At 31.5% G+C, this 14,865-nt stretch overlaps 1 protein-coding gene across 2 annotated transcripts; it reads left to right on the top strand.

Moving 5' to 3' along the window:
• Positions 1 to 6,250: 6,250 nt before the first annotated feature.
• On the top strand, positions 6,251 to 11,961 carry LOC132731687 (uncharacterized). 2 transcript variants are annotated; one of them, XM_060717902.1, is made up of 4 exons: positions 6,251 to 6,747; positions 7,275 to 7,431; positions 10,807 to 10,912; positions 11,534 to 11,961. In XM_060717902.1, exons 2-4 carry the CDS (start codon positions 7,277 to 7,279, stop codon positions 11,846 to 11,848), a joined length of 576 nt encoding a protein of 191 aa, XP_060573885.1. In that variant the 5' UTR covers positions 6,251 to 6,747; positions 7,275 to 7,276; the 3' UTR covers positions 11,849 to 11,961. The 2 variants fall into 2 exon arrangements, with proteins under 2 accessions (XP_060573885.1, XP_060573884.1); XM_060717901.1 differs by having other exon boundaries at positions 6,253 to 6,747; positions 7,254 to 7,431.
• Positions 11,962 to 14,865: the final 2,904 nt, after the last annotated feature.

Here is a 14,865-nt window from a genome sequence, read left to right as displayed (position 1 = left end):
GTTGACTTCAAACTACTTGCCCCTCACCACTGTGGGTTCGAATCCCGACAGGGACTTTGAATTCCTTCATGTGAGGAAGCAATCAAGATAGCTGACGGAAAGTTGGTGGTTCTGCTCAGGTACCCGTTTGTGCTTGAAATAATACACGAAAGGGCTTCCTCCACCAGTAAAGCTGGAACGTAACCCCCCCCCCCTCCCCCCCCCCCAAAAAAAATATGTCATTTAACTTTGTCTTGTCAAATATGTCAAGCATTTAAATGAATTGGTCGGGGGAAAATATATAATACCCCGTTCTTATTTGTACATCGAACCATGGACTTTAGCTCAGGTTTCGTTATTTTAATTAATCAATTAATTAAAAGATATATTATCGGAATTTCAGACACGAATACACAGGTAGTGTGACACTGATATAATATAATAATAATAATGATGATGATGATGATGATGATGATGATGATGATGATAAACGTTGAAAGTGAAACGAATAAATTTTTCCGCCAGCGGTACGGTACGCACGTTAAATGTGTTCCATTTTCCATCACCTAGTACCTCAAATTTTACCAATAGTCACGTGACATCTGCGACAAATACCAAATGGACAGCGAATCACGTTAAGATTTGAAGAAATTTCTGCTAAAAAATGATAATAATCAGCAGATGTTTAATTGGTCAGATGTCACTGGGTCATAAAGGTTATTAGAGTATGTTACCGCATCTTGTGACTCCATTTGGTGCAATATTAGCGTGTTATGCAATAATTTAGCGTGAATCGTAGGTGTCTGAGAGAGAACAGTAGATTTATGACTCTTCGTTTGATGCGGGCCAGACTAACTTTGAATCGTCATAACTTTTTAAATAATCAAGTAATTTACATGCGGTTTAAAGCAAATGAAAGAGAATTCATTTACTGGGGGAACCATGTGCAATCAGTGACTTGAAAATATTAAATTACGTAATACGTATGGTGAAAACATACGGCAATTATCATGGAACCTTAAAAACATCATCGAGTCTGAACAAGTGTTTTAAAAGTAAGCTTCACATTTGCCAGAATAAAATTGTTAGATTTGTACACGGACCTAGAGATAGTGGCAATAATGTTATTTTTGCTAATATGTCTTTATTAAATGTAGAAAACAGAAATAAGCAATTACGTGTTTATCAATCCTGTTTTTAAAATTTATTATAATCAGTGCCCTTCATATGTGAAAGAAAATGATGTATCTGTTCGAGTCATTCATTCTTATTCAAATCGGGCGAAACAGTACAATTTTAGGATATGTTATTGGAAAGATTTTTATTCAAAAGGCAATTAATGATTGGAATTATTTGCCTACGGGCATAAAAATAATAAGATAGGAAATTTCAAAAGCTCAGTAAAGGCACATTTACTAGAACAGTTAGGAAATCATTATTAAATTCACTGGTATGACTAGATGTTAATCTTAGTTTTTATTTTTATTGTTTTCCTGTTCGTGAAGTAAAAGAAGATATTGAAGTTTAATATTTTACCTATATGACATCTTTCAGTTTCCAAAGTTTTTTCAAGTTTTTTTATTTGTATATTCTAGTAAGTTTATATCCAAGGACCCCATTGGAAATAAGCCCTAGGGCTTTCATGGGAAATCCGAGGTTATTTCACACTACTTTATACATGCTTTCTCTTACATTGGTAATGTCTGGAATGTATTCTTTTTTAGATTTTGTTCTCAATTATTATTTTTATTATTTATTTTTAAATGAGCCTCCCATGATATTTATGTTTGACAAACTACCGAAATATTTTATTGCAATAGTGTTATAAAATTTATATAAAAGTGTTTGTAATGCATAGGTGTGTTTTAACCTGAATAAATATCTATCTCTATTTATCTAAATGTGGCACTATCGTGCCATATCATTAAAAACGGTGTATGGTCCCCAAGTAATAGAAAGTATGTGCCCTAAACGGGAAAACAATTGGCGGAACTAAATAAAATGGAATTTTGAAAGGGGATCATAGGTTATGAAGCATGCATATCACAGGCAAGACGTCAAAAGACAAATTTAAAAGGAAGGCAAAATATACTAAGGGTGATTCAGCGTTTTTCAAGTAGAAATATTGGAACCACCCAAATCGAAAAAGCTGAATAGTTCAAACTAAATAATACCACAAACACAACATTACTGTCGTCTTAAAAATCTTTAAGGATCAGGAATATAACATCTATGTTAATATGTTTATAATCAAACCTATGTCATACCCAAAGCAACAAATTTGTAATATCAAATTAAGAAATAGTTATACATTGTTGATCACAATACTGATTTTACTGGACTCTTACACAATTTCAAACTATTGAGCTGTGTAGCAGTGGCAAAAGGCTTCCACTGTTCTTTACTTCAATGTTGTTATATTTTTTTTGTCCTTCGGGATCATTGATGCCAGCACTATTAAGTGTTGAGAATTGAGTACTGCTGAAGCCGGTGCTAGGGGCGAGAAGTATGTTGCACTTAATTCATTATCCCTCACGTACAGAGGTTCAATCAAATTGATTTCATGTAATTTTAATGTGATTAATGCTTCCGATGGTTCACGTTATATGTAGGATTTTATATTGGACAAGGCGTAAGCTATATTTAACAACTGTGTACTTGTCCAATAGAATTCTGTATTGCTTTCTGCATAATATAATCACCTACTTCACCTTATATAATACATATTGAGAAAACCTATCATTCAAAACAATCTAAAACATGTAATAAGTGCGCTAGTATTCATAGAGAAAATAACTTTTTGTGCACATTCAAATAGATATAAACGATATGGAAAGTAGACAAAAAAACTATTTAAGAAATTAAGATATGTTCCGTAACTTAACCCTAAATTGCAAGAAATATACATCAATACTTTCAGCGATCTTATTGAAATATTTAACATGTTTAAAATATGTTCATAATAAACTTACGTTTTGTAAAACTTTCATCGCACATTTTCGTATACTGTCTTTGTCATGGAGTTTACCACGTAATCGAAAAGTTGAAGTCACAATGTTGAAACCAGCTGATAGTGCTATGTATCTTAGGAAAGAAATGCAGAGTAATATTCGAACACAAATCACATCCATGGTCTTTGAATGCTTCTGTGAGATATGAGTCGCAGCACTTTTGTCATATGTTATTTTGTCTAAATGAACTGGCGAAACATGTATATCGACGAATGGCATTGCTTTTGAAAATCTAATATGTCTGAGGAAACGTATTTCAAACGTGCTAAATAAATATTTAATTTGAGCTTTGTGTACCAGTAGTTTAACTGCTTTAAACATCAAAACGGCATTGTTTCAAAAAAATGTCATTTGCTGGTGTTCTGTTCGAAATATATACGTCATTCTTAACTGCTTTCTTTGAAATATAAGCTCATTGTCAATAATTTAACCTTCATATTTTCTATCGCAATGAATATTGCATGAGCTTCTTTAAACTCTAAACATGGATTTTTTAGAAAAGTACATTCCAGTTACATTCCAATCGTTTTCAAGTTATTCATCGTGTATTTTAACGTTTTAGAGGTTGGTTTGTTTGGATTTTTACGGCAAGTCAACACATAACTTGCCATATCGTGCCGAATGCTGGAGTTACAGATTTGTAATGAAAGTCGCGTCACATGTTTTAACACGACTATCATTATCTAAACCTCTGAAGTCTTTAATTCCCAACTCCCTGATTTTAAATATAAATATCTTTGTCAAACTACATATGTTTTAAACATATATACAAACAGATCGTGTTAAATGTGACCTGCTTGATCATTTATTTATAGTTTGACATTTGTTCTAGCTTTGATAGCTTATGTACTCGGTGTTTGTGTCTATAAACTATAATTATTAGGTATATAAGAACATTACAAAATAAGTTTGTAAATAAATGTAGTTCACTATATATATCTACAAACATCATTTATGCCATAAATGAAAAAAGTGAAACTGAACCAACCATGGTACAATTGTCATTACGCCTGTCAATCAAACTGTCAGGGGTCACAGAGATAAGCCAATCATCGATCGTTATCAGTAACACGCTAAGATGCCTGCGAAGTCCACCATTTTCCTTAGACAAGCTACTTGTCTAATACAATGGTGCAAATGTAATTTAGATCGAAATTATTTTAATTTTTTGTCAATTTATAGCTTCTTTATCTATAAAATTATTAAGTTACCAAATATACTGACATATTGACAGATCGAGTAAGTTAGTTTATTATACAAGAGGTCAATTAACTTCTACATATGGAAATAATAAGTACGAAACATTTATCCTGGCTATAATCAGAGACATAGATAACAGAGATAGGCAACTTCCTAACCAGTTAAAATATCACGCGTTCCTGCTAAACTTAATCTTGTAGCAAGTAAAACTTATTAATCAGATATCAAAATCGGGAAAATAACACAATGAAAGCTTATGAATTTGTCTATGGCTGCAGGTAAAAATATTTACACTTCCCATGTAAATAAATGATACATCAATTTTTAAAGAGAACTACTTATTAATGTTTGTTACAAAACTATTCATATGACGAAAGAACTGGCTCAGTGGGTAAGTTCTGCTATGTTTTTCTAAGTGAAAGGTAAGGAAAGTTACCAATATTTTAACATGCAGCAATAGATTTACCTTTCAAATGGTATATAATATAAAACGGATCAAATGTGCATCCTTAAAGTTTTATTTGCTTCAAAATGCCTAATTTTTCACATTTTGATGGGCATGAGTGATATTTCAATGGAGTATATAGGAGTTGCTTATCTCTGTATCTATGTCTCTGCCTCTGCTATAATACAATGCATTGACAAAGGATTTAATAAATCACAAAGGTTTAAATAAATCCATTTTTTTATTTCCATTCTATCTATTCATAATCACATTACATATTATAAGGTCCCAGAATATCCAGATGATATGACATTTTTTTGTTTATAACGTATGTCGTCAATAAAAACGCAGCCGTCAAACTGCAAATAAAATGAGTAAATACAATAAAAAATTGAGTGAAAATATATAACCTGAATATTTCTATTAAAGTTCAATAAATTAGAATTAGATATTCAAATAGATCTGCTTAATATAAACTAACACCAATAACATCATGTCTGATTTATGTGAAGAGTTTTGTGTGTATTTTAGAGAGAAGTTGTGTCGTGAATCATATCAAATTATGTTAACAATACATAATCACACATCATAAAACGTTAGCAAGGGCATGTAATTTTCTCAATCAATTTTAACAATTCATGAACAAACTAATGTATTATCTTTACTGAATTTCGCACATAAAACCCGAAAAATGATTTTAAATTTAATTTGTGTCACTAATATAATTTTATAGTTTTACTTCAATTTCAAAATAAAACAATCATAACATAATCATATACTTTTCTACATATAGTCTCTCTTTGAAATTGAAATATATAATTATATTTTGTCAGTTTTAAATTTTCATTAAATAACACGAACTTTGCAAAACGCTTTATGCGTCATTAATAAGTGAATGCAGATATTATTTTTTGACATTTTTAAGATACCTTAATACATTAATACGAGTTCATTGCATTATAGATCTACTATTCAATAAAACCATTTAAAGCATCAAAAGTGTATATAAACAAAATTTATGTAAGGTAAATTCATTGGTAACATTAGTGGTATAACAGTTTTGCGAATACATCGGTACCGTATTTTGTCTAAGGTTCTTATTGACCGAGTCACGTGAATCAGTGGGCGGAGCGATCCCTTCTCTGGCGTAATGTCAATTGATTTGCTGTGTTTATTCATGGTTAACATTGTTATATAAATAGCTGATAGATTCGACATTATGTCGTTATCAAGTAATGCATATCGGACCATTCCTGTTGGCTGGGAAGGCCCCTCATTTGTGGGACTTTCGTTGCCGAGTAGTTAATGTCGACGACTTCAAACCACTTGCCCTACTGACAGGACTTTGAAATCGTTGATGTTGTCAAGCTTTCCAGCCAGCTAAAGGAACTTCAGTGGTTCTTTTCTGGTGCCTTATTATGCTTGAAATAATGGCCCGATTGGCACATGAATTCTTACTCAATAAGTAAATCTGGAAAATCTAATATTGACATAGATTGTTTTAGAACGACAAAAAACCCTCACACTGCAATTTATGACCCCAAGTGTGTCTGACGTCACTATCAGTGATTTGTACAACATTTTTTGATTGAGTGAGCATGAAATAAATACAATGATTTCATTTACTGCTGTGTATTATAACAATACACAAGTTGTTTAAAAGGAAGTTTAATTCTATACAATCATGGGACAATGGTTAATTGCTTTGTGTAGTTTTATTTCTGGGTATAAAATACAAAGTGATGTACACGTGTTAAATCATTTATTATATACGTATATACGTAAGCTGAGTATACAGTGATATAAATGGAAGTTATATAACGAAGAATACCGATATGCTGTCAAATAAATATAAACTGGCTTTATTTGAATGGAACCAATCATAAAGTTTAAAAATAAAAATACATTTTTTCGGACATATAGGAGTAGTATGAGGTTACAATATACATCTACTGATCGTTGTTATTAAAACAAGCTTGAAATGGTATACACATAAACACTCAAATACGACAACTAAAAACTTACAAAAAAGTCGAAAGCGAAAGAGGAAGTGACACGAAATAACGTTAATCCGTATCATCATCATCAGTTATTTTATATTTCTTCCTGAACGTAAGTTTGTTTTAAATTTTAACTTATCAAAACGTTTAAATTTGACTGCCTGTTGATAAAAAGAAGGTAATATACCAAAATATAACTTGTAATATTTATCACCAAATATATTATATGGCAATAGTACTAAATTACATTACAATCAGCGCATTTAGCAATTACAATATTTGCCAATATTTACATTTAGCAAACATAAATTTATATATGAGCTTTTGATTTTTGATCAGCTGGTTCTTACAAACTGAAAGTTTTGTTGTATTTTTATGATTTGACATTATTTTAAAAAGACACTGTTTTCATGAATTGAATCGCAATATTTTCAATTTTCAATTATATAATCTTTGACTCGAGTACGAACAATTTACTGCCTTTTCCTCTCCCTGATTGTTCAAACAATTCAATCCGGGATAAATGTTTCGTCGACTAGCTATAGTTTGTCCCTTATCAGCACTTTTACTAAAATGCAACTTTGAACCGCGAAGGTTGTGTGTTATATCTTGTTTTAGAATCACTGATCTACGATTTAGAAATGGCGGCCGTCATGGGACGGACAGAGGTGGGGATAAAGAGAATAGGCGGAAGTGTTGTAATAGCCAACAATCCTCGAGCCAAACTTATGTACTATTTAGACTGCATTTGTTCGGTGTTAGACCTAAGTGATACTGACAATCTGGCACGGTTACGGTAACTATTCTATACATCCTTTATTTCAAAGTTTTTAACAACGACCGTTATCAAATTAATATACGACTCAATAAAAATATAATATACATGATTTGAGCCGCGTCACGACAAAACCAACATAGTGCGTTTGCGACCAGCATGGATCCAGACCAGCCTGCGCATCCGCGCAATCTGATCAGGATCCATAGTGATCGCTATCAGTTTTTATACTTGTAAAAGGGTTGGTAAGCGAACAGCATGGATCCTGATCAGACTGCGCGGATGCGAAAGCTGGTCTGGATCCATGCTGGTCGCAAACGCACTATGTTGGTTTTGTCGTGACGCGACTCATTTGACATTTACAACTTCATATAACACAGCGCCATGGTATTTTATTTCCATGTTTGCTATTTTAACCTCTACGTGTTTATGCAGTATTCACGGAAGTTAATGATGTTCATGTATGTTGCAATTGCATTTTTATCTCAGTATATCATGTTGATACAGGGCAAAGTAATTGGCCATACTTGTACACATCATTTTATCGTAAGTGATCTGTATTATTTTCCTTGCTAACTGCGTCGAATATTGTTACAGCTATTTTTTAATAAAGTCCTTAGGGAACTTATTTTCACTTTAATTCACATAATAACAATATAGCTAGTGTTAACAATATGTTTTGATAAGAATGTTAATCCAAGTTAACATGTTTGTTTTAAAACTGGTAAAAAAAAACAAGATGATATGTGAATGTAAAAAATATGACAGAAATAAATCAACGGAAATCCGCCAATTTGTTTTATGAAAACAAACCTCTTATATCCCCGAGAAGGGTCACTTAATGAGACAACGTACTTAAAATACTTAAAGATTCACACGGTGCATATCCATATCGGTAGCGAAATCTACTCAAACGGTACCATCGCTATACTTTGCTAAAATCAAACCAGCGATGGACAGCAATCCGGCTAATGTTTCTTAAACTGACGAAAGGATGTAAGTCATGTGGAAAATAAGTATACCACGGAACACTGGAATGTTTTATCTTCGAGTGTTTATTGAAGTGTGTACATTTTCAATTATTGCAACCCCACAATAAGCTATATAAAAAATATAAAATCGACATGTCTTGTCTCGCCTATGACCTCGAAATTTTTTTCATGGGCTGAAATGAACCAGTGGGTTGACTACATATGCATCATGCATATTACATATGTTCATTTATACATAACCTTCGGGAAAATTGCAGTTACTAGTCAAACATAAATGTAAAATTAATAAAAACACCCTACTTTCGGTTTATCATATTTCCTATAACTACGGTGCTTCATGTAGGTCATCATTGTATTGTGCTGTCTTGGAAACAACACAGTATTACAATGCTATAACCAGGAACAACGCTTGAATAATTGATTCAGCAATACCTGCAATATCGTTATTAGTGCTATAAATTTATATTGCTGCATTTTGATTGATAGAAGCTGACATTGGGTCGAATCCTGAGTGGATGTTAGTAAGCTACACTGCTGTGTAGCTGGCATATTCAAGATGGGCATATTGGATTTTCTTCCATCACCAAAAAACTGCAAGACTAGTCTATAAACTTTTGTATTTTGTGCCAATAAACATGGACACTTACACGTTAATTAAATGTTATAAAACATGGTACGAAAATTGGCGTTCTCAGCCGCATAATCCGCGAATAAATGATAAATGACATTAATATGATTCGTTTACCTTGACCTTTACATGCAGTATGATTCCATGAATGCTTGAATGGGCAGTTCTTATTTAAGACAAGCGATTCCTGAAAAATGACCAGTTCTAAAATTAAGAATTATCAAGTTACAATTGTGTTCCTCTATTTTATTTATTCACATTTGTAAATAACAAAACTCCGTATCATTACACTTAAGTATATTCACGTACATAAAGATAAGAAATATTACATACTTAACGATTCACGCAAATAAAAACGTATGCTGTGCTTTGAGGGTACCCGTGTGTTAAAAAATGAGAGGGTACCTGGGATATAAAAATTCAAAATCAAAGAGGTAGCCAGTGCCGCTGCAAAACCGAAAATAGGGTATTTTATGAATTTTACATTTATTTTTGACAATATACTGCCATTTGTCCGAAGATGATATATAAATGAACTTATGAAATATGTATGATGCATATATAATCAAGTCACTTGTTCATTTTAGCCCGAAAATATGTCGAGGTGATGAGCGGAGCAACCCAAAATGCAGTACTTACAACACGGGCACATGACAAATCAGCACATAAATGAAACATTCTAGTGTTCCGTGATATACATCTTTTCCACATTTCATACGTCCTTTCCTTATTACAATGAATTTTTACTGGATTGTTATCAATGGCTGGTTTGTTTTTAGCAGAGAATGACCTGTTCATGTGCAAAGAGGGTACCGTTTCAGTAGATTTCGTAAAGAGGGTACCGATATGAATATACACCGTGATTCATACATAAAGCGTGTACGCCATATATATATTTAACTGTATTTCAACATATTGGAAGCCAGCTACTATATTTAATATTAATATGAAATATTTTTTAGAATTTATAAAGCTTGGAAATTCCGTACCTTTTTAGCTTCATTTTTTTTCTTTGCAAATTGCAAAGTTCATGAACATTCTTTGAAATATATCCGCCACTTACTTTTTTAAATATCAAAACGTTTTGGTAAAATGTTGAACTTAATAACGAAATAAATAGAGGATATTCAATTTTTTTTATAAAAATGGGATTAATTTTTATCGCGTAGTATGAAAATAATATTTTACAAGTGGCATAGTATGTATAGGTAAAAACTTGAATTATCTTGAATTTTCTTTTTTTCTTTCCTTATTTTGATTCACAGGACTTTACCGTTTAATTTTGTGTATTGACTGAGCTGCACAAAAAGGAGTTCAGAAAGACCTGTGAAAAAACGAATAATATACTTCATTGCAGTGAAAATCTGTGAAATGAAAAGAATGAATTCCATCAATATTTTATTTATAAGTATATGATAAAATGGTTTACCAATCTACTAAAAAATCATCACATAAAACAATGAAAAAAATTACGAATTCATGGCCAGAAATCGATAAGATGATTCGAACAACTAACAAATAAGAGCAACTAATTCTTAACAAATTTATGAATTATCTAAACAAATACAATAAAATATATTTTGATGTGTGTCTTTTTAGAAACTTTACCAATCTACTAAAAAATCTTCACATAAAACAATGAAAAAAATTACGAATTCATGGCCAGAAATCGATAAGATGATTCGAACAACTAACAAATAAGAGCAACTAATTCTGAACAAATTTATGAATTATCTAAACAAATACAATAAAATTATTTTATGTGTGTCTTTTTAGAAACTATAAACAGTATTTTTCTCTAAGTGAAGCGGAAACAGACACTCTTGTTACATTTTGTGTACTTCTGTCACCAGATGAACTTTGTGGAAAAGTAATTTTTCAGGTATGTAGATGTATAGTTCGGAACTGGAACATACACGATACGCTTTATGACATTAAAGATCCTGTATGTTGTTATTAAATAAAAATATAATTATGCTTATAAAACAATTTTCAAACATCGAAGAATATGTAAAATATGTACAGCAAATATAAGTACATATTATATGTAATCATTAGAATATATGCATTCATTACTTATTGAAAAAATTGACTTAGTCTTTATAGAAAATAAATATTTTATAACCTCCCTTTATTTACATGAAATGTTAAATTTGGAAATATCTTTATAAATAATGCTTTTTGGAACTTACAAAATTGATTTAATTTGAGCATCATGTTTATGATATAAAACCATAAAAAATTGTGTTACAGGATCTTTAAAATAAAAATGTTTTAGCACAAACAAATATTCAATTACTATATTACACATCTCTTCAATATAAAAATAAAATAAAGAATCAAAATAAATCAAAATAAATCAAAATAAATTTAAGGGGAAAACATAACTGTTAATTGAGATTGGTAACTCGAACAATTTTTTTCCATCTGGATAAATTTAGAACTTCTACACATTGAGGCAAAAACATCGTTTTTAATAATTATAATGATTTACTCTTTCTAGGATATTGAAATGTGTGGGAACAGCAGCAATCGATTCTACGAAATAAGCATGGTACACAAGAACCTCCTTGTCGCAGACTCTGTTATCATCGGTGGCCGAAGTCGAGCCGTTTCCAAGATAATGGCGTTTAAACCTGATTGGCTTGTAAAATATTGGAGAGACCCTATGGTTTACTTTGCACCTAGACTTGCAAGAATCACGGGATTGAGGTCAGGTAGAAGACAACGAGTTGGCGAGTACACCCCATTGATAACACCAGGATACGGTGTCAGTAACAGGAGCAGTAACAGTGGTTGTTGTTGTATAATTTTGTAACAGGAGTATATTAGGAGCATACAATAACATTCTGAAAAATAACTATTTATAGTACTCTTTTGTTTGCTGCCAATAAAAAAAGATTTGTTGGTTAAAATTTGTAATTAATGATATGACCATATCTCATTTGTCATCAAAAGAAGTAAGTTTGGTTAAAATTGACGGATTAAACAGATTTGTCTTGCGCTATAAAAGCTACATGGCGATGTTTTTGCATGCTTGACAAATGTGAAATAGATATAAAGCGGAATTCAAAAATCACCTCCGAGACGCCAAATTTGAAAAATGGCTTCGTTTGATTAAGGCTGTTAGTTCACGACAGTTTTAAGTAGCAACTGCAACGCCATCTTAACAGGAATTCAACATAAAACGAAACATGAAATTTAAAGTTTTAAAATTCGTGATGTGGTATACGGTGATAATCATGGAATCTACTGAATTCTACGTAGGTGCCATTTCATGAAAAAGAAGCCATATATAAGATGTAATATAAATTGAACTACTTTGTTATTTGAGCCGCAATATTTGTAACATATGCAAGTGGTAGGATACTTCGTCATCGCGCACCTGCTGAATGCTTCCATTTGGACCATATTTGTAGAAAATCCGTCTGAATGGGAGCATTCAGCAGGTGCGCGATGACGTATAGTATCCTACCATTGTATAAGGTGTACGTATGAATTCCAATCAAATACAAGTACAAATGTTGCTGCAATGCATCAATTGAGAAGCTCCGCGCAAAATAATGCGCTCGTTACAGATACCTTACCAAATCATTCCTTAGCACAAGTCATGTTCTTACTAGACTAAGTACTATTGTAAATTATTCCGGATGTTTCGTAAATCAATTATTGCATACTTATACTTATCGTATGCACTATCCATGAGAGAGGGCCATATATTTTTTTTTTTAAATGTATTACTAATGCCTACCTGGTAACGAAAGTATTCAATTGAATACAAACAATACCTACAATACTTGTATTTAATGTTATGTGATATGACAGTAGTGCAACATTGTTCTGATTATGTCACTATTGTAGTCAGTAATATAAGATGGTAAAAATATCAAAGCATGTACATTTGTTTTTCACCTATAATGCTTCTCATTTTCTACAAATATCAAAAACTAATCATGGTATAAAAATCCAGTAAATGTAAATGAGCCAAAACAAAAATTTTCATGGGTTTTACTTTTCAAAATAGCCTTTGCATGTTTCGCGGCAAATGGTATATCATGATATTACAAGAAAAAATTGATGCGAAGCATTCAAGGGCGTCCAAGCAAGAAATGCAGCAAATGACAATGAACTAGTAGACATCTGATGACTAGATATACTTGTTTTCAATGGTTAATTCGATTTTACCAGCATTGTATATCATAGATAAATGGCTGAATGGGAGGACAAAAGACATTGTCCATCCTGAATTTTGGTAGGTTTGCTAGAGGTTAGAATATTAAATGTATTTTCTTTGGAACATACAAAACAGTAGTCAAAATGAACAAAGTCTGTTCTTTTTATCATAATTGTAACAAATATACAATATATACAAAAGGTAACAAAAGGGAATAATATAGTTTCAAAAAGACACAAATTAGGAATATTTTTGTGTTATACACGTTATACGGTGAAACATTATTTATCAATAAAATAGAAGACTTTTACCTGAATTTAAGACCGGCAGGAGGAAATTCACTATCATCATGTTTTTGGGAGACAAATATATAAAAGCTACTTGGCATTGGTGTTAAATAAAGAGCTATGTTTAATTGATTTATTGGGAGAGCAATATACTGTTTTATTGAATTGCTTCAAAACCCTCTGTGTTTACATTCCTATAAAGCCATAACACCTCATGTTAAAACTAGTTGTTAAAATGTTACAGTATTCGGAAAATAAACTTTCCATTCAAACCACCATAAAACCAATAGCCTTCAAATAAATTAGAATAAAAAAATGTCGAGAAATCAGGGTCGATTGAAATTTTCACGATAAAAAATGTCAGAACAGCAATCAGGGCCGTAAAAAAATAAAAGCAATGTACCGGAAAGAACATGCGGAAAAGACAATTTCAAAATGCTAATACAAGGATATAACAATTCGTAAAAAATGACCTGATAAATTAATTAAGAGTGCATTTAATTATTGAATATGTTTGCATTTCATTTCCTTCATCATTCTCCAATTTGTTATTTATTATTATAGCGCGACACGAATGACCGTTTCGTTTAGACTAAAACTACTTCTATAAATAGATTTTCGGTCTTTCAAAATGTTAAGGTCATCTAGCTATTTATATAGCTTACGAATTCATGTACAGCACTAAAATACATACATAACCCACTGTGTACTACAAAATAATTAGTAATTTCCTGTAGAAGATACACATGTAAGAAATGAATCACCGAATTTAAGTTTATTTTTGTTTGTCTTTTAACTGCTTTCCCATCAGTTGAGGCGTGAAATTTGTCCCCGTTCTCATTCATTGATATGACATGCTGCGAATCACAGAAGGGGAAACAAATATACGTATGACTTTACATAATAGTAATCGGAAGGACTTCTTGATACCGAATCTATTTTTTGCTACATAATGGGAAAATAAATAATGTATGCATAACAAATGTAATTTTAATACGAATCAGTTTCTTCGTCAGCAAGAATATAATTAATCATATATTTTATGTGTATACTTGTATCATGTGATACTCTACCTGAGTCATGCCGCAGATAATCATATACTGGATTGGTATTGACGTAATGTATTGGGTTAAGATCAACATATTTTTGTTCACTGAAACAAATTATATATATATATATATATATATATATATATATATATATATATATATATATATATATATATATATATATATATATATATATATATATATATATATATATATATAAATAAATGGATCGAAAACAACAACTCCTTGATTACCAATTTAATATTTCCATCCTATGAAGCTAAGCGGGCGGACAAACTAATTACAGTACATGGACTGGAAGTTT

The sequence above is a fragment of the Ruditapes philippinarum genome, unplaced genomic scaffold (genome assembly GCF_026571515.1).
Source record: "Ruditapes philippinarum isolate M1 unplaced genomic scaffold, ASM2657151v2 ctg2270_1_1_1_1, whole genome shotgun sequence".
NCBI classification, from domain to species: Eukaryota; Metazoa; Mollusca; class Bivalvia; order Venerida; family Veneridae; genus Ruditapes; species Ruditapes philippinarum.
This window is presented reverse-complemented; position numbering and strand designations above follow the sequence as displayed.

Excerpts from the sequence above, each read along its gene's own strand:
- LOC132731687 (XM_060717902.1), top strand. The coding sequence starts at position 7,277 with ATGGCGGCCGTCATGGGACGGACAGAGGTGGGGATAAAGAGAATAGGC. Across the intron at positions 7,432-10,806 it reads GACAATCTGGCACGGTTACG|AAACTATAAACAGTATTTTT; the intron begins GTAACTATTCTA and ends GTGTCTTTTTAG. Across the intron at positions 10,913-11,533 it reads GTGGAAAAGTAATTTTTCAG|GATATTGAAATGTGTGGGAA; the intron begins GTATGTAGATGT and ends TACTCTTTCTAG.